Raw genomic sequence first — 20704 nt, forward strand, 5'->3', positions numbered from 1 at the left:
ATAGCGCTTGATGGTTTTTGCAACTGCAGTTGAAGAAACTTTAAAAGTTCTTGAAATTTTCCAGATTGACTGACCTTCATGTCTTGAAGAAATGATGGACTGTCGTTTCTCTTTGCTTATTTGAGCTGCTCTTGCCGTAATATGGACTTTGTCTTTTACCAATTTTGATTTGTTTAACCCTTTTTTGGCTACTACATCATCCTTCTCTTGACACACTTGTTAAATTATGTAATAAAATGTGACAAAAGTATTAATGAGGCGGTCTAGACAGCTCAGGTAGTCTGAGACGGATACATTTTTTGGTGGTTGTAGCCCTGTTCCACCCCTTTATATTAATGTATTAATGTATGCAAATACATCTAGGGTATAGACTGTATGCAAATGAGGCACATATAGATTTATTTTTCACAATGTATATATTTTTAAAAACATTTTACAGTACATTGAATACCTGAATTCCAACCTAAATACCCCAAATCTATAAATGATTTGTCCATGCTAGAACAATGTTTTATTCAGTCAGTATATGATGGATTTGAAAAGTTTGGAATATCTTCATCTATTGTACAACTGTTGCATTCATTCAAATAGTTTAAAAAAAAAAACTTTTAACAATTTTGATGACCGTTGCTAATGACATGAGCTAATAAAGATTGGTTTGGATAGTTGCATTAACTTCTGTCTTCTTCTCAGACAATGACATAAAATATAAATAAATAAAACACAACCTATCTGCATTTAAAATAGCATTCATAATTTAATTGAATTCAGCAAAATTAAATGGAGTGAATCTTACTGAATCTTTCTATAACCAACCCATTTATCAATTTTAGTCCATGGCAATTCAAGTCCATTTTGTTTTCTATTTTCCTCTTTAGGACACTTTCAAAATGAAATGTATTGTCCATGACAAAGTAAATTTCATATTGTTATGTCATCATCCAAACTACCGCCTCCATTGAAAACACCAACAGGACATATAATGAGCGGTGATATGTTGTTCCCGCTGTCACGCATATCTGGGTTGAGCAAAGGGATCACCCTCTCAGTGAACTGGTAGCCCGTGAACGAATAAATATGAGACCTGTCGGTTACATTATAAAACGACACCTTCCCCTCCTCGTAATCCACAAACACCCCAACCTTCCGTGGTTTCTCTCTGAAGTGGAGCAACACCGACTGTCCCTCACATGCTCTGTACTCACTTCCTCTCCTCAAACATATCGTCCAATAGCCGTCCTCAGGGCTCAGTGTGACCATGCCCTTCCTGTTGATGGACTCCTTGGCCACACCCAGGTCCCAAGCCGTCTTGTCTCCGACCTTGACCAATTGAAAAAAGTATAACTCACACCCCTATAGTCCAGTAGCTTTACCAATACTTAAAGGTAAGGTGCCTATAGGCTTACCTATACCTACAGTATTACCAGGGGTATGGAGAAAAACTGTACACTGAAAAATAAAAGAATCTCCAGAACTTTGGTGATCATGATGCCCCACAGATTTCATGTATTTTAACCAATGTTTTAGTCTGATAGACCTACATCAATTAAACAACGTATATAACATGCTTTTTCCTTTTAATTTCAGTACAAACCCACCTCGACCTCCCAGTAGTGCCTCCCGGTGGCAAAGCCGTCCTTGGCAAGGACACAGGGTGCCGTGTCGAATCGTTGAGGACCGTTCAGGAGGCTCGGCTCCATGTCCCCGTCCCAGACTTGCTTACCATCTTCAGACACGACCAGCCAGGGGTTGGCAGTGCTCGGGTCCAGGGATACGTCAACTTTGAGGAGACAGAAAATAGATAAGAAAACAAAATGTTATTGTCCATTTTTTTCTTTGGTGCGCTAATTTACAGGGTCAAAAGGTAACAACAGGCATATAACATTAAACACATTGAACATTTACATGTGTCAACGTTCAAATGATTCTGTTATATTTGTACTGCATGGCCATTCTTCTATAGGGAATCACCATCACGGAAGCAACAGCTGAACAATGAAGAGAAAAAGTATTCATTCAAATGATACATTTCCATTTCCAACACCAAAGAAAACTTTACCTGCACACAGCTGTATCTTTTCATGCTCTGCAAGGTAAGGAACCACAGAAAACACAGCATAAAAATGTACGTCTTACAATGGATTTTATAACTGTAGTGAGAAGACAGAAGATGACAACGACCTTTAATTGACAGTTTGTTTTTTGCTGTCTCCACTGTCTCCTCCAGAAGAGATACAGCTCTCCTCGCATTCCCCAAACACAGGTCAGAGTGAACACTGATCTCAGACCAGTCCTTGGTGGGTGGAGGGGTGCACAGGCATGGAAAAATCTACCATGGGAAACAGGAGAAACACTTCCAGACAACATCCTCTGATGTTGACAGTGAGGTGAATCCTAACTTCCACTTTTTCATTTAGTCATTCATTGATGGAAATGAGGGAGTAGGTGAAAATTCAACTTAAGAGAGGGACACTGACCTTTAGGAGGTGGAGGTGGTCCTCAGTGTGTGAGAGCTGCTCCAGCTCAGTGCTTCTCCTCTGTAGCTCAGTGATTTCCTGCTCCAGCTCTTTGACGAGCCCTTCAGCTCGCCTCTCCGCTGCTGACTGCTTCTCCTCGATCAACTCGATGAGCTCAGCCTGGCTTCTCTCGATGGAGCGCACCAGAGCGGTGAAGACCTGCACACCATCCTCTATCTCTTTCTTTGAATTTATCTGATCAAATGACATACATTTGAAAACAGTTAGGCCGAGAGTTGAACCCTATGGTACCCCACCCAGAAATGAACATTGACGTTGTGCACATTTCCCTCTATTTCTTTCTTGGAACTTGCTTGATGACAACAAGGAAATACTGTAGAAAACAGTCACATTCGGGTGTGCCTATGGAACTGAATCAGTGATAGTAGATAACAAGATGCTCAACATAAGGACTCACTCTGCTAAGTTTGACTGAGTGTTTGATCTCATCCAACTTCTTCAATCTGGCCTGGATCATCTGCTGCACCTCTGCCTCAGTTTTCTTCATCTGAGCCTGTCAATCAGAATCAGATGAAGAACCAGAATTGAAACCAGAAATGGAACCAGAATTGGAATCAGATTCCGAATGAAAATCAGGAACGTAGGAATTTGTCTTGGCTAAAAATACATATGAGATTTAGTCTAAATGAAAGAATAATCAGAGCATTACCTTCTTGGCCGTACTCTCTCTCTCTGCTGGAACGGTGTCGTGAGCCCTGTGCTCCGTCTCCGTGCAGAGCACACACACACATCTCTGGTCACTCCTACAGAACAGCTCCAGGAGTCTCTGATGCTTCTTACACATCCTGTCCTCCAGCTTCTCCACAGGGTCCACCAGCTTGTGTCTCTTCAGAGTCACCACTCTTTGATGAGGCTCCAGGTGAGTCTCGCAGTAAGAAGTCAGGCACACCAGGCAGGACTTCAGGGCCTTGAGCTTTCTCCCCATGCAGACATCACAGTGCACGCCTCCAGATTTGGCATCCGATTGCTTGATTCCGTTCCGTCTGTTCGCCCTGATCTTTTCTGAAATGTCTTTAGCGAATGAGTTCGCGAGGAGATCAGGGCGTCCCGCAAACACCCTCTTACATTTGGGACAATAGCAGGCATCACTGCTATCCCAGTGTCTCTTTATACAGGCCATGCAGAAACTGTGGCCACATGGGATGGAGACTGGCTCAGTGAAGACATCCAGACAGATAGAGCACTGGAACTGCTCTTCAGATAATATATCGCCTGAAGAAGCCATGTCTTCAGATAGGATCAAACACCGTTTCAGAAAGGCAGCCCAAAATAAAGCAGTCTTTCAAATGTATTTTGGCTGTAAATGGAATCAAATACTCCCTAATTTGATCATAAAAAAAAAAAACTCAAATGTATTATAATCCCATGTAAAACACTATGCTTCAGAGAAAGTAAATCAAACAGTTAACTCAAACTTATAGTGTAGCTCCCTGCATGCAGTTGTTTTATCGACAAACCATGACCTTAAAACTCAGCCCCGGGGTGTATTCATTAGTGCACACCATAGCAGAACATTTTTCTATGAAATCTAGTGTTTCTTATTGGAAAAGTTCAGGTTAGTCCCTCCCCGTTTTGACCTGTTTGATTCTTAGTGAATACAGCCCTTGTGCCTTATCAGCTGTCTGTGAAAAACATCAGCGGTCAAAGTACAAAGAGTCATCATGGCCCATACTCAGAGCAGGAAACCAGTGTACTGTGACAGCCAACCCAGCGATTTAGGTTAGAGTCAATAGGAAATAACTGCATTGAAGAGTTTCTCTCTCCTTAATTCTTGCCTCGGTGTGAAGTCATAACCTCTTCCTTGAAACTAAACTTATCCTCATCAAAGTTGTCACTTACCTTGGCAGGCAGAGTAGAGTTATCTAGGTTCTGCTGTGTTCCAATCAATTGCTCAAGCCCCTCCCCTCATACAGTGGGATAGTGTATGCATGTGACCTTCCTGATGGATTAACTCTTTCCACTCCATTTCACCACTGAGCTACATTGACACACATTATAACATTGCATCACAATACTTGAAGAAACACAAACAATAGTAAAGATTTCTTCCTGGTGCTACTCCAATGTAAAAAGTGACTGTCAAACAGGAAGGTATTGTGTTCTCTTTCCCTTTCCTTTTATTCTGAAGGATAAAAAACAGACATCTAAAAACAGACAGGTATTCAGAAGGACAAAAAAACAGACAGGTATTCAGAAGGACAAAAAACAGACAGGTAATTCAGAAGGACAAAAAACAGACAGGTATTCAGAAGGACAAAAAACAGACAGGTATTGGGGTGGCAGGGTAGCCTAGTGGTTAAAGTGTTGGACTAGTAACCGGAAGGTTACAAGTTCATATCCCTGAGCTGACAAGGTACAAATCTGTTGTTCTGCCCCTGAACAGGCAGTTAACCCACTGTTCCTAGGCCATCATTAAAAATAAGAATTTGTTCTTAACTGACTTGCCTAGTTAAATAAAGGTAAAATATATATTTTTTTCAGAAGGATAAAAACAGACAGGTATTCAGAAGGACAAAAAAATAGGCAGGTATTAAGAAGGACAAAAAATACATTTCCATGATTTCTCAAAAGCAAATACCCGAACAGGCCCTCATCCCCGTCATTTTCAGGAGAAAAAGACCGAAGAGGTATCGCGGAAGGAGATCGGGTGCCTTGTGAAGATCTGCCGACGAGTAGCTAATCTGCCTTTGCCATCGGTTCTATTGGCCAACGTACAATCGCTGGATAATAAATTGGACAAACTAAAAGCAAGTATATCCTACCAACAGGACATTAATAACTGTAATATATTATGTTTTACCAAGTCGTGGCTGAACGACGACATGAATAACATACAGCTGGCGGGATACACACTGTATCGGCACGAAAGAACAGCAGCCTCTGGTAAATCAAGGGGTGACGGTCTATGTATATTTGTAAACAACTGCTGGTGCACGAAATCTCAGGAAGTCTCAAGGTTTTGCTCGCCTGAGGTAGAGTATCTCATGATAAGCTATAGACCACACTATCTACCTAGAGAGTTTTCATCTGCATTTTTCGTAGCTGCCTTACATACCACCACAGACCGATGCTGGCACTAAGACTGCACTAAATGAGCTGTGTCCCGCCATAAACAAACAGGAAAATGCTCATCCAGAGGCGGTGCTCCTAGTGGCCCGGGACTTTATTGCAGCGAAACATAAATCAGTTTTACCTTATTTCTACCAGCATGTTGAAAGTGCAACCAGAGGGAAAAAATCTCTAGACCACCTTTACTCCACACACGGAGACGCATACAAAGCTCTCCCTCACCCTCCATTTGGTAAATCTGACCATAATTATATTCTCCTGATTCCTGCTTACAAGCAAAAATGAAAGCAGGAAGCACCAGTGACTCGGTCAATAAAAAAGTAGTCAGATGAAGCAGATGCGAAGCTACCGGACTGTTTTGCTAGCACAGACTGGAATATATTCCAGGATTCTTCCGATGGCATTTAGGAGTACATCACATCAGTCACTGGCTTCATTAATAAGTGCATCGATGACGTCGTCCCCACAGTGACTGTACGTACATACCCCAAACAGAAGCCAACAGAAGCCAAACCTGTCACTTTCAAGGAACAGGACTCAATTTTTTATTTAACTAGGCAAGTCAGTTAATTAATAAAAATTCTTATTTACAACCTAGTTTCAAGAGGTTAAGAAAAATTCTTATTTACAATGACAGCCTACCAAAAGGCCTCCTGCGGGGATGGGGGCCTGGGATATAAAAAAAATACAATATATATATAGGACAAAACACACATCACATCAAGAGAGACAACACTACATAAAGAGAGACCTAAGACAACATAGCAAGGCAGCAACACATGACAACACAGCATGGTAGCAACACAACATGACAACAACAAATCAAATCAAATTTTATTGGTCATATACACATGGTTAACAGATGTTAATGCGAGTGCAGTGAAATGCTTGTCTTCTAATCAAATCAAATCAAATCAAATCAAATCTAGTTCCGACAGTGCAGTAATATTTAACAAGTAATCTAACAATTTCACAACAACTACCTTATACACACAAGTGTAAAGGGATGAATAAGAATATGTACACATAAATATATGGATGAGCGATGGCTTTGTGGCATAGGCAAGATCAGGTAGATGGTATAGAGTACAGTATATACATATGAGATTAGTAATATAGGGTATATAAACATTATATAAAGTGGCATTGTTTAAAGTGTCTAGTGATACATTTCTTACATCCAATTATTAATTATTAAGGTGGCTAGAGATTTGAGTCTGTATGTTGGCAGTAGCCACTCAATGTTAGTGATGGCTGTTTACCAGTCTAATGGCCTTGAGATAGAAGCTGTTTCTCAGTCTCTCAGTCCCAGCTTTGATGCACCTGTACTGACCTCGCCTTCTGGATGATAGCGGGGTGAACCGGCAGTGGCTCAGGTGGTTGTTGTCTTTGATGATCTTTTTGGCCTTCCTGTGACATCGGGTGATGTAGGTGTCCTGGAGGGCAGGTAGTTTGTCCCCGGTGATGCGTTGTGCAGACCGCACTACCCTCTGGAGAGCCTTATGGTTGTGGGTGGATGCAGGCCTTGATGCAGGCCGACAGGATGCTCTTGACTGTGCATCTGTAAAAGTTTGTGAGTGTTTTCGGTGACAAGACAAAATTCTTCAGCCTCCTGAGGTTGAAGGGGGACTGTTGCACCTTCTTCACCATGCTGTCTGTGTGGGTGGACCATTTCAGTTTGCCTCACAATTACCCAACTGGCAGCTTCATTAAAGAGTTATTTTGCTCATCTTAATCTGTTTTCTTTATTATTTTGGTCAGGCCAGGGTGTGACATGGGTTTATTGTGGTGTGTTTTGTTTTGGGGTTTTGTTAGGTATTGGGTTTGTGGCTTAGTGGGGGTATCTAGCATAGTCTATGGCTGTCTGGAGTGGTTCTCAATCAGAGGCAGGTGTTTATCGTTGTCTCTGATTGTGAACCATATTTAGGCAGCCATATTCTTTGAGTGTTTTGTGGGTGATTGTTTCTGTCTTTGTGTTTGTTGTCACCAGATAGGCTGTTTAGGTTTTCTCACATTTATTGTTTTTTTGTTAGTTTATTCATGTATAGTTTTCTTCATTAAAAATCATGAATAACAATCACGCTGCATTTTGGTCCGCCTCTACTTCACCTAAAGAAAACCGTTACAAATCTTTTATTTTTATTGGCCAATCTGAGATATGGCTTTTTCTTTGCAACTCTGTCTAGAAGTACGTCCATGTAGATATTCCATAAAAAAATCTGCCGTTTTGTTACAGGAATTAAATTCCTTTATGTTTTATTTAACCAATTCAATTAAACACTCTGTCCACTCCTAAGAATTTGTAAGACCCTTATTTGCATAAAATGGACAGAGACCAGTCTCAAAATCAATCAGTAGCGTTTATTCTCGAGAGTACCGAACACAATACAGTTTACCACAGGTTATAAACTGAAAATGACGTCATTAGTTTTCGAACTGTCCCGTCTCTTCTCCACCCTGGTACAAAGGCAGTATCTCAAGCCTTCCCACATCGTCTCCCACCAATTAAATATAATTTATGACCGAGCCAAGGTCTCCCTGTGTAGATAAGCATTCTAGCCAGTCTGACGATAAGTTCATTCATTTCTACCAAGCAACAGACAGTCATTGTTCTAATTATTGATTATATTTACACACATTATATTCAGTACTAGGATTAAAAGAAAATTCATACAGTAACAATAGTATTCTGATTATTCAGTCCTGATTGAAATGTATACATAATTAGTCATTATTGACCAAAAATCCCTTAACACGTTTCCAGCTACAATAGTCATTTACAACATTAACAATGTCTACACTGAATTTCTGATCAATTTGATGTTATTTTAATGGACATAAAATGTAGTTTTTCTTTCAAAAACAAGGACATGTGTAAGTGATCCCATGGTAAAGGTAGGGAAAAACACCTGGAATTATCTTAGCCTGAATTATCTTCAGGTGAGTTGTTTGGTGCAAAATGATTTATGATTCATTATCTGCAGTATCTTCAAAATAATGTCTTAAACCCCACCTTACTGAAGACAATGATTTGTTAGTCCTGTGAAATATTTAGTAGTGAAAGGTCAAAAATAAACCATGGCTTAACTGGGTTGATTTCACTTTAGCTAGACAAGAGTTGAATTGAACTGTTTCAAGGATGTGATATTCCACTGAGTGTGAATCATAGTTTGGCAGTCCCACTCAATGGGATAACAATATGTACCAGTCTACTTCTTAAGCACTCGACTTCCTTGTGACGTGATGTCCAGAAACCTCTGTCTACACACACACACATTTCTCTGTCGCCAAGTGATTTCCCGCTCCAGCTCTTTGACGAGCGCTTCAGCCTGTCTCTCTGCTGCTTTAATAACTTCTTTGGCATACTGGTTATTGTTCTGAATTTCGGATGACTGATGTGCCCAAAGTGCCTGATGTGCCCAAACTGCCTGTTACTCAGGCGTAAACGCAAGTAAACACAGTTTACCCACTTTTTTCCCCAAAAAATGCATTGTTGAAAGAGTAGGGAGAGTACTTTTTTCACCGTGACCGGTGATCAGAGTCTACCCACCTATTTCTTTACCACCACGTCACTGTTACCGGTAGGCCTATTTGATGTTCATGGTAATACACATTGTGGCCTAGTCTAGTAAACTGGCCTGTCACGTTCTGACCTTAGTTCCTTTGTTTTAGTATGGTCAGGGCATGAGTTGTGGTGGGCAGTCTATGTTTGTTTTCCTATGTTGGCTTTTTGTGTTGTGCCCGAGTATGGTTCTCAATCAGAGGCAGGTGTCATTAGTTGTCTCTGATTGAGAATCATACTTAGGTAGCCTTTTTCCACCTGTGTTTTGTGGGTGTTTATTTTCTGTCTTTGTGTATGTCGCCAGACAGGACTGTTTCGGTTTTCGTTCGTTCACGTTTTTGTATTTCAGTGTTCAGTTTTGATTCATTAAATATTACATCATGAACACTTACCACGCTGCGTTTTGGTCCTGCGATCCTTCTCGCTACTCCTCCTCAGAAGAGGAGGACGAGATCCGTTACATGGCCATGTGTGTTAGGGTGATCATCCCATTTTTCCCTGGACAGTTTCAGCCCCATTTCAGGTGTCCCAACTTTTCAGGCTACAACAAAAGTCAATTTGTCAGCAAGACTCATCTATTAATGTAGGCCTAATCAATGGCAATCACTGAATGTCATAAGGCACACTGCTTGGTGTTTTGTTAACAGATGGAGCGAGTGTACATGCAGCGCACCGTTTGGATGCTGGAATTATTTTGGAGTGGACAAACATGCACAGGTAGCCTACTTTTTTAAGTGATTTGTTTAACAATCAGGTAATTGTCAAGGATCCCCCTGTAACTGCTGCTCATTCCACTCACCAGCTCCAGAGGTCTATGTCACCGGCCTTCTAGGCGTCACTGAACTGGAATCATTACCAGCAACCCCGGACTGTCTTGTCTTATTACACACACCTGATTCCCATTCCCCCTGATTAGTATGTGTATATGTGTGTTCCCCGTTGTCCTTGACGGTTATTGTTACCATGTCCGTTGGTCTTGTGAACACCTGTGCTGTTGTATCGGCTTCCATGCTATGTGTTATTGTGCACTTGTTTTACGGGTCTCGTCCTGTGTATTATTTAGAGGGTTACACCACGCTCTTTGTTTGGGTGGAGAAAATTTTAAAAACTATTACGTATTCCTGCGCTTGTCTCCTATCATTATACAACGTGGCAGTAATACATTGTTACTTTTAAATTACGTCTATTACTAGGCCTAATGGAGAATCTCAATTGAAAATACTTTTTATTCCATGATTAGGTTTACTCTGTGGCCAGGATAGCACCCCTACCAATGTTCCCTCAAAGAATTTTCAGCACTGATTTCAGGTCTGCTGAGCCCTAACTAAAAATGACGTGCAACTTCCGGTGCGCGTTTACTGTGAACACTGAGGCTGTACCTGCTCAAAGTTCCAGTTTTAACAGTGGCCAAGTAAGTTACTGTGGCTATTTGATCATAATGTAGGCCTACCAGAGTGGCCTACCATCAAAAACGTGGAGAAAATGTATTCCATAACATTTTAACATGGAAATAGCTGTTCTATCATTCAGCCTACAGTAGCAGCCAAGGTGTGGTGTTCAATGTAGGCCTACCATTCCATGAGACTCCTGGGGGAAAAAAATGCAGAGCTTGACATTAACCCGTTTATCCACCTGTCTTTCAGACAAGGAGGTGACTTAAAATGTTGTGTTTGATGAAAGAAATCAATTGACAAAATAAAATGCATTATTATTCACATACTATTTTTACAGACAATCAGACAAATTACGCTAAACTCTGCCTAGTGGCTACTTAGCTTTTTCAAGATGTCTCAAAATACAACACTGCCCCTTTAAGACAAAAAAACGCTCTCTACGTGAATGCTTTTCAAAGATGGCTAGAAATGCACACATTTTGTGCTCTTGTTAAAAGCAACCACTGTTGACTATAAATTAGCTATAACTGGGCTAATAACTCACTTACTAGCAAAGAATATGAACAAATGTGCCCATGTGGCTACTTGGAGCCTTCGCTTTGATTTCAAAACAACCGCATTCCGACCTATACATGCCCAGTTCAAAGTGAATGGCACAGATCCATATATGGCAATGGTTATTTGCATTTCCTTAGTGTTCAGGGTTGTGCGAGCTCCTCATCAAAATCTCTTTTCTAAAAAAAATGTTTCTCTTGTCAGGTTGTGCCTCAAATGGAAGCTTATTTTTTATTGCACTAATTTTGACCAGGACCCATAGTGAATAGAGTGACATTTGGGACACACCCTTAGTTTCTGGCAGCTACAGTAACTTCGTATTTCCACAAGGATGAATGAACTACATTACAACATTATCATCAGACAGACCACAGATATTATGTCACATGTTTATGAGTGCCATGTTTCACCATGCCAGTAAGCCAATTATGGTAACACTTGGATAAAATCTACATAGTAAAAAGGGCACTGTAATGTGACGTTTTACTGTTGTTTCCATTTATAGTCACAGGTCGTAATGTGACACATGCTGTACATTAAGGGAGCATGAATTCTGGAGCTGACTCGACACCTTTCCATGTAAATGCAGTACACTCAGAACATTACATAATGGAATGATACTATCCAGGATGTCATTCTATCTCAGAAAACCTTTGTGGCTTCCTCTCACTTAAGGGCTTACCCTTTCTGTTCCTTACCAAATGTTTCCTTGTAGTTTTTGGGACCATGGATGTGTAGGAGAGTTAATATGGTTATTCCATCAAATTTGAAATTATTAGAATAGTACACAATGTAGAAAATATATCCAGGTTAAGAATCAGTTGCCAAAACCCGCGAAAGGGAATCTTCCAAGTTCAGACAGAAGGGGGAGTCAGATCGCTATGATCAACAGGAACTTTACTTTTGGTTTCTATTTTCAATTGTTGAACTACTAGTACTGCCTGTTGATTTTACGTAGGCAGCTACAGTAGCTGGATGATATTAACATCTTCGTTTTTTTAAATTAAATGTTTTTTATTTCATCTGGGTGCATACATTACCTACAATCACCCTGGTACTACCCGTTCTCCTCAATCCGAGAAAACACTGAGAGAAAGGTGTGTCGCAGATTAGAAATCCATAACGTTAACTAATAACGCATCCCAAGGTTAATGCTATAGGTATTGTTATAAGGGAGTGTGAGACTATAGAAACATGTAACTTTCAGAGTTTTATCGTTATTGATATAGTTTTACAGAGCTAGCATGTCTTTCTGTGGTGCAGATGGTTAGCTGAGCTGTTTATTTATTCTAGCATTGCATTATGGGAGATGTAGTTTTAACCCTCAAAGGTCTGAACGGGATAAATGCGATTTCACGTTGTAGCTTGTTTGTATTACGGTGTTTTTGTACACGAGTTGTTGTATTTTAATACTGTTAACACTGAAAGCACCTAGTAATGTATTGGAGATGTAAGACAGGGTTTGTGTTTTACCTTTCTTCATGCTCCTCTGTAGAACAACTTGTCAGATGGTGCATTTGAGACTGATGTGTTCCTGTCCTGTCTTTTCATAATACTATTGCAGGTATGGTTCTACTGTCTAAGAATTACTATTATATAGTCATTGTATTAAATATTCTATACATTATGGCTATATGCATGAATGTAATTGTGTGAGTCAGAGAAAACACTGAGAGAAAGAACAACTTGTCTTATGGTGCATTGGAGACTGATGTATTACTGTCCTGTCTTTTTATAATATTATTGCAGATCTGCATAAAAGCCCAAAAAGACAGCCGTGGTGTCGCTTTTCATTTCTTGGTTATTCTATGGTACATATAAAGACCGCTACATATGCATCCCAAATGCAACCCTATTCCCTATATAGTGCACTACTTTTGTATAAGTAATGCACTATATAGGCCGGGACTAGGGTGCCGTTTGGGACGTATCCCAAGCAAAACACAGTAAATTGTTTTCAAGTGTCCAATGGGGGTAGAACATGCTATGACAACAGTGTTCTATTTTATCCCCCCCCCCCCATACAGTAGAAAAACAGTGTTCCTATAGTAAAATTTATCTAAGAATAAACACACATTACAGTATGGTAGATATACTAAAACCTTTATTTCAAATACTACAGTGGGTCCTCATTTAAGAGTTGCGTCATACCACAGCACAGCTTGCAGTAAGTATGGTATGGCATGGCATGTTTGAGTGCATGACATCATAGTATTTTACTGTCGCCATTGTTGCCATTAATGCTAGTTCAACCACCAGAGGGCATCTTTGATCAATATTATGGTGTTTCTATTCCAAGAAAAACAAAAAATGCATTTCACAGTAGCATATGTAGGCCTCAGGGTTTCCGTTAGGAAAATGTGGCGCTGTACACCTTGACCAGTCATTTAGTACACCTAAATAATCCTAACATTTCCACAGTGGTGTCAAGTACTACTTAAGTAATTTTTGGGGGTATCTGTTCTTTACTTTTAATATTTTTTACAACTTCGACTTTTACTCTACTACATTTCTAAAGAAAATAATTTACTTTTTTCTCCATATACTTTCCCTGACACCCAAAAGTACTCGTTACATATTGAATGCTTAGCAGGACTGGAAAACGGTCAAATTCACACGCTTATCAAGGAAACATTCCTGGTCTACTGCCTCTGATCTGGCGGACTCACTAAACACAAATGCTTTGTTCGTAAATTGTCTGAGTGTACCCCTGGCTATCTGTAAAAAAAAATTTTACATGTGCCGTCTGGTTTGCCTAATATAAGGAATTTGAAATGATTCATACTTTTACATTTACCTTTGATACTTAAGTATATTTAAAACCAAATACTTTTAGACTTTTACTCAAGTATTATTTTACTGGGTGACTTTCACTTTTATATTAGTCCTTTTCTATTATGGTATCTTAAGGTACTTTTACTCAAGTATGACAATTGGGTACTTTTTCCACCACTGCATTTCCACAGCCTAATTGTAGCCTAACCAATATCCAAACAAAGATTCAGTGAAAATAAAAATCGGATTTATCGAAACCAATCCCCATGCTAGTCTCAAAGCAGCGCAAAACGGTGCTGAAATAGTTGGACACACGCGTGTAGGCTATTGCTTCAAATCCTATTAAAAAAATTGGACGACTTTGGGAGTTTTTGTAAGCAACTATTTATTGCCTTCAATTGCATTAGCCTACTTTAGACTAAGTAGTTGTTCACCTTGCTCAGCAAGGGCCGTGGCTTTTGTGGTGCAATGGGTAACGATGCTTTGAGGTTGACGATTGTCGATGTGTGCGGAGGTTCCCTGGTTCGAGCCCAGGTAGGGGCGAGGAGAGGGAGGGAAGCTATATTGATGCTGCTGAATAGACATGCAGACAAATTAATTCATGCAGGAAAATAGGTTTAATAGCCTACTGTATATAGTCATAAAAGCAATAAGGCTAAATACTTTCCTGTTATTCTTTTTGTGTAATGGATGGGCTCTCGGGAACTCATATAATAATACATTCATAAGGTTAAACCCATAGGTCTTAGGCCCACAGTAAATTAAATTAGATTACCAGGCAAATTTTTCATTACATAATAAAAATCCATGCCTTCTGGGAATGTTATAAAGTACAAAGTTTATGGGCGGAGTTAGAGAGTTGGCTGTCAGAAGTATTACAATGGAAATGTACTTTTAATTTGTCTGTCTTCATATTTCAAGACATGGTAAATGAGGATCCAGTGAGATGGGTATGACGATACTTTTCCCGTCAATCATTGTTAAAAAAATATATATATATATTTAAAATCTGGAAATCAACTAATTGTCAGTCTTTAAATGCATTATTATCCAAATGTGACTCGTTTCAGAAAACTAAGCATATATCATGTGTCAATACCTCACAGGAGCGCCATTTGACATTTATTTTTTTATCCAAATGCATTTTTTGGCAGAAATGCCTTCTGGAACATGTGAGCTTTCATGTGCCTTAATGGCAAATTTGTATGCCATCTGTAAATATGAAATAAATTGTTAAATTACGAGCCTAGTTTGTTTAGCCATGGAAAAATACGGCAAACCTTCCTGCTAGCCATGATTGGTTGAGATAATGAGTGGACTGAACATGCCGAGAGATGAGTTCGGATTGGTCTACCATGTAGCACGCTTCTAGCTATAATATGAGCTGGTCAGTATGTGTAGGTAATCTTTTCTGACACAGCTTTTTTGAAAGATGTCACGTAGTAGAACTGCATAAGTGATGCTCTCCACTTTCTGGATGACCAAGTGTTGACATCAGTGGAAGTAGAATGTGAAAGCTAAGGAGATGGTGACAATTCTGGCGTTTGATTGCAAATATGCAGACTGGGTCGAAAAGAGAACACAGAAGGCTACAGATGACAACTTCAAACTAAGGGCAACAACCTCTTGTTGCTGATCGTGGACTACAGTAAAAGGCAGGCTCGCATTAACATTGACGGGGCTGTAGTGGTGCGGGTCGAGAGTTTCAAGTTCCTTAGTGTCCACATCCCCAATGAACTATCATGGTCCAAACACACCAAGACAGTCGTGAAGAGGGCACGACAACACCTTTTCCTCCTCAGGAGACTGAAAAGATTTGGCATGGATCCCCAGATCCTCAAAAAGTTTTACAGCTGCACCATCGAGAGCATCCTGACCGGTTGCCTCATCGCCTGGTATAGTAACTGCTCTGCATCTGAACGTAAGGCACTATAGAGGGTAGTGCGTACAGCCCAGTACATCACTGGGGCAAAGCTTCCTGCTATCTAGGACCTACACTACCATTCAAAATGTTGGGTTCACTTAGAAATGTCCTTGTTATTGAAAGAAAATAACATTTGTTGTCCATTAAAATAACATAAAATTGATCAGAAATACAGTGTGGACATTGTTAATGTTGTAAATGACTGTTTTAGCTGGAAACAGTACATGGTGAACAGCAATCTTCAAGTCTTTCCACATATTTTTTAAACGGGACTCATGTCTGAGCTTTTGCAGGGCCACTCAAGAACTTTTGCATTCTTGTTCTGAAGTCATTCCAGCATTGATTTGGCTGTATGCTTGGGGTCATTGCCCTGTTGGAATGTAAATTTTCGCCCCGTCTAAGGTCGTTTGCACTCTGAAGCAGGTTCTCATTAAGAATTTGCCTGTATTTGGCTCCATTCATTGTTCCCTCTATTATTATCAGTCTTCCAGTCCCTGCCACTGAAAGGCATCCCCATAGCATGATGCTGCCACTACCATGCTTCACGGTAGAAATGGTGTTAGACGGGTGATGAGCTGTCCCTGGGTATCTCCAGGCCAAAGAGTTACAGTTCTCTCTAAGCAGATCACATAACCTTTTGCCTTATAATCTCAGAGTCTTTCACGTGCCTCTAGGCAGAGTCTGGGAAGTTCCAGATTTTTGAATTTTGCCAATGATGGAGACCACTGTGCTCTTGGAACCTTTCAACACTCTAGAAATAGTTGTATACCCTTCCCCAGACATTTGCCTCATCACAATTGTATCTCAGAGATCTCCGGACAGGTCCCTGAACTTCATGGTAAAGTTTCTGCTCTGACAGGTAATGTCAACTTTGGGACCTTATATAGACGTGTGTTTCTTTCTAAATCATGTCCGAACAATTGAATTGGCCACAGGTGAACTCCAGTCGAGTTGTAGCAACATCTCAAGGATGATCAAAGGAAACTGGTTGCACCTTAGCCCAAATTGGAGTGCCATAGCAAAGGGGGTGTGAATACTTATGTAAATGAGATATTTCTGTATTTTATTTTCAATAGATTTGCAAAATGTCTTAAAACAGGTTTTCACTTTGTCATTATGCTGTATTGTGTGTAGATGGGTGAAAGATAAAAAATCGATTTAATCCATTTTGAATTGAGGCTGTAACACAACAAAATGTGGAATAAGTCAAGGTTCATTCAGGTCCATGTTCTGGTAATTTGGGGTCAGCCTCATTCTCACCACCGACTTTGTCTTCATCACTGGAGGAGCTTAGAAATACACTGACGTGGATAAAACGTCATGTTGATCACAGTGAATGTTACAAAGTAAAAGGAAAGTTATACCGTCATTTTGTACTGCACAAATTTTTACTTACAAATTGCATCAAACATGTTTTAGACCTTGTTTATGGAAAACTGTTTATAGCTATATTTCACGGTTGCAACACTATAATTTTGTAAAGACCACAAATGGAAGAATACAGAATACTGTATTTCTTTCACAAGAAATACAGTTGTCACTTTAGTAGAAGAGTCTATACAGTAACTCACAACTGTAGCAAACGAAAGGATAGCTGTCATTCCAGTTCCAATTGAACCATCTGTCTGACCACGTGTCTCGTGCCTTGTGCACTGCAGCATCACAGGACTGAATCCCTCTGTCATTATTGGGTTGTCAAGGCCACCAGTATCTGAAGGAGGAGTCACTTCCGTCTGACCACTTCCAGGAGTCTGAACAGGCCGAGCCACACAGCCTCATTGTCTACTCGTGTCTGTATCTAATCCTGCTTCCTCACACTGGCCAGGTCTGTGTAGTGAACTCTGCAGTAGCTCTGAGCATCACACCAGCTTTTTTGGGGTTCATTTACTATGATAAATCTCAGATGTTTGTTGTGGATGGGTTTTAAAATCATCCTGGGTGGGTATTATTTAAGCAAATGTTTGCATTTCAAATGAACTTGACTGGCCCAAGTGCAACGAACATGCTGGACTTTCACGGTGCAGTGTATTAGCATTGGTTTCCTTAAAACGATACTAGTAATCATATTACTTGTATTTTTTTGAACAACCACCTTATAAACTACACACAAACCAAAACCCCTGTTTTGTCAAGTGACAACAAATCACTCATCGATTAGGAGGGATATGTGCTGTTGGACATATTTTTACAGCACTGGTTAGAGGACAACCTGCCGAACACAGTCAGCGACATTTTGGTAGCAGAAAGAGAAACAAACTGTTTTGTCAAATAACTCCGATGGATTATTACATTGAAAAGAATTGGGAGAGGGGGTAGATGAGGTTGCACGTCCTGTTAAGACTAACACAGCTCAAGAAGCACACAGACCAGGAATAGTGTGTACATCACTGTTTAGAGGACAATTTGTAGAAGACAGATAGCTACATTTTGAAGTGTTGCATTTTTGATTCAAGAAGGTCACCAGTGCGGTTAGTGTAACGCAACACCTTTTTAAAAATGACTCCCATAGATATCACTCTGAAATCAATAGAACGGTACAAACATAGAGCTGTTTAAACTAACGCTATTCAAAGGACACACAGAAACCTGGAATAGCCTATACGTGGTTGGTTAGATGAGAATTGGTAGAAGGCTTCTATCTATATTTTGGAATAGTGGATGTTGATTTAAGGAGGCTGCCATCACGTAAAAGGGAACAAACAACTTTTTCTGGTAAAAAAAAAAAAAAGATGAGGAAGGGAAGCGCTGCTAAGGTACACAATAGTAGATTTTGGTAGGCAGAATGTGCTCTTTAGTAAAAGGGTTAAATTGGTCATCAAAAAGAAAGGAGGATCAAGGCACTCTTCATATAATTAATTAAAATGCCTTTATTTCTATGGCGTGTCCAATGAACATGCCATACAAATAAAGCCATTTTAATTAATTATCTGAAGATGAAGAGTGCCTTGGTCCTCCTTTATTTTTGAAAACCACTTTTTGTTGTTGTTGTTAGTTTAACTTCAAGGAATCACGACCCGGCATAGGATATCAAAAGTGACAACGGTTGGCTGCTATTTAAGTAATAGTTTGACTCTCAAATCAGTTTATTGGTGTGGGGCTAGCGACTTTTATAGAGAGACCACCCCAAATTATCCATTCTATTTTGAGAAAGAAAATGATAGCTCCATTCTCAGTCCTACACCCCCAGCGTGTATGACAAAATCAACAATACAAAACCAAAGATATTGATCTGTTTTACGCAATTGATCTTGTGTTATTGTGTTAAAAAGTTTTAAAACTTTTATACAAACATCACCAATCTGAGGTAAAAATAATGTGTAATTCCCCCCAATTCGATGTGGTCAAAACTTCAGCTTGTGTAATGTACTAACACATACTGTCCACATCATAGACAGGAGTGTAATATACACCGAACAAAAACATATAAATGCAACATGTAAACTGTTGGTTCCATGTTTCATGAGCTGAAATAATAATAGATCCCAGAAATGTTCCATGTGCACAAAAAGCATAATTGTCACAAATGTTGTGTTTGTGTTTACATCCCTGTTAGTGAGCATTTCTCCTTTGCCAAGAAAATCTATTCACCTAACGATTATGGCATATCGAGAAGCTGATTAATCAGCGTGATCATACACAGGTGCACCTTCTGCTGGGAACAATAAAAGGCCACTCTAAAATCTGAAGTTTTGTCACACAACACAATGCCACAGATGTCTCCAGTTTTGAGGGAGTTTGCAATTGGCATGCTTACTCCAGGAATGTCCACCAGAGCTGTTTCCAGATAATTGAATGTTAATTTCTCTATCATAGGGGTGAATACATATGCACGCACCACTTTTCCATTTTTATATTTTTTGAAACTAGTTCTTTTTTTCATTTCACTTTACCATTTTGGACTATTTTGTGTATGTCCATTACATGAAATCCAAATAAAAATATATTTATATTACAGGTTGTTATGCAACATAATAGAAAAAAACGCCAAGGGGGATGAATACTTTTGCAAGGCACTGTAAGTGGCCTAGCAGTAGTGACCAACTTGTTTTGGGTTAGATGGAATGTTCTATGTGCAAAGTACAAAGGGGGCCTTTCTCTGAGACAGAATGTTTCCGTAAGGGTGAGATAGGAGTCATATGATAGAGCAAATACTATAGATAGTGAACTATAGCCCTATAACATAGTCTTATAGCTTCCCTGTTTTATATTATTGTATTCTCTCTATGTTTTGCATCATGATATTCACTTGAGTATTGTTCTCAAATAGCTCTTTGTGGTTGAGTCTGGATAATTAACAATAGACTGGGGCAGGGTGCAAGAATGTGAATTCCCTACTTGTAAGAAGACTGGGAGATGTGTGGAGGAGTACCAAATGTTCGGGACTCGGGATGGGACGAAAACACCACCTGTCTAGCCACAGAGATTCATTGTACATCCTAAACTCAGGAGGGGGGAGGGCTTGTCTGGGAATAGAGGACAAAGTGAGGATGACATCGCGTGGGAACACCTCTTGTAAACCTGCAGCCAGGAGGGGGACGTCTGGGTATTAGCATGAGGAGTTGTATAGAGCCTTTGTTTTTGTGGACCCCTGTAGAATAGTATCCCTAACGTATATAGTCAGTAAGGGAGAACCTATCAAACCTGTGCATAGGTTAACGCATTACCAAAACTTGTCATATTTGGTGTTTTTCTTTTCAAGTCTTTTGCTATCACTCTCTTAGGAGCCCGAAGAGGGATGAGAAAGTCAAAAGCTCCAGCTGAAATGTCATTATCAGTTCTACAATAGGAGGAGTAATGGCAGATAGGGGGAAGTAGGAGTGTGCTTAGTGTGATGAGAAGTTGAGACCAGGGCCTTATGCCATGGAAGCAGATTACATAGTCAGAAGCC

At 39.9% G+C, this 20704-nt stretch overlaps 1 protein-coding gene across 3 annotated transcripts; it reads right to left on the reverse strand.

Annotated features, from left to right (window-relative positions):
- Nucleotides 1-128: 128 nt before the first annotated feature.
- On the reverse strand, nt 129-4431 carry LOC112214554 (E3 ubiquitin-protein ligase TRIM39). Of its 3 annotated transcripts, none has more exons than XM_024373382.1 (8): nt 4377-4431; nt 3187-3857; nt 2935-3030; nt 2478-2711; nt 2182-2329; nt 2060-2086; nt 1599-1780; nt 129-1320 (listed from the first exon to the last, which is right to left on the reverse strand). In XM_024373382.1, exons 2-8 carry the CDS (start codon nt 3760-3762, stop codon nt 922-924), a joined length of 1662 nt encoding a protein of 553 aa, XP_024229150.1. In that variant the 5' UTR covers nt 3763-3857; nt 4377-4431; the 3' UTR covers nt 129-921. The 3 variants fall into 3 exon arrangements, with proteins under 3 accessions (XP_024229150.1, XP_024229152.1, XP_024229151.1); XM_024373384.2 differs by having other exon boundaries at nt 3187-3764; nt 4377-4430; XM_024373383.1 differs by having other exon boundaries at nt 3187-4418.
- Between the last annotated feature and the right edge of the window lie 16273 nt (nt 4432-20704).

Source organism: Oncorhynchus tshawytscha, linkage group LG15, assembly GCF_018296145.1.
Source record: "Oncorhynchus tshawytscha isolate Ot180627B linkage group LG15, Otsh_v2.0, whole genome shotgun sequence".
Classification (NCBI taxonomy): domain Eukaryota; kingdom Metazoa; phylum Chordata; class Actinopteri; order Salmoniformes; family Salmonidae; genus Oncorhynchus; species Oncorhynchus tshawytscha.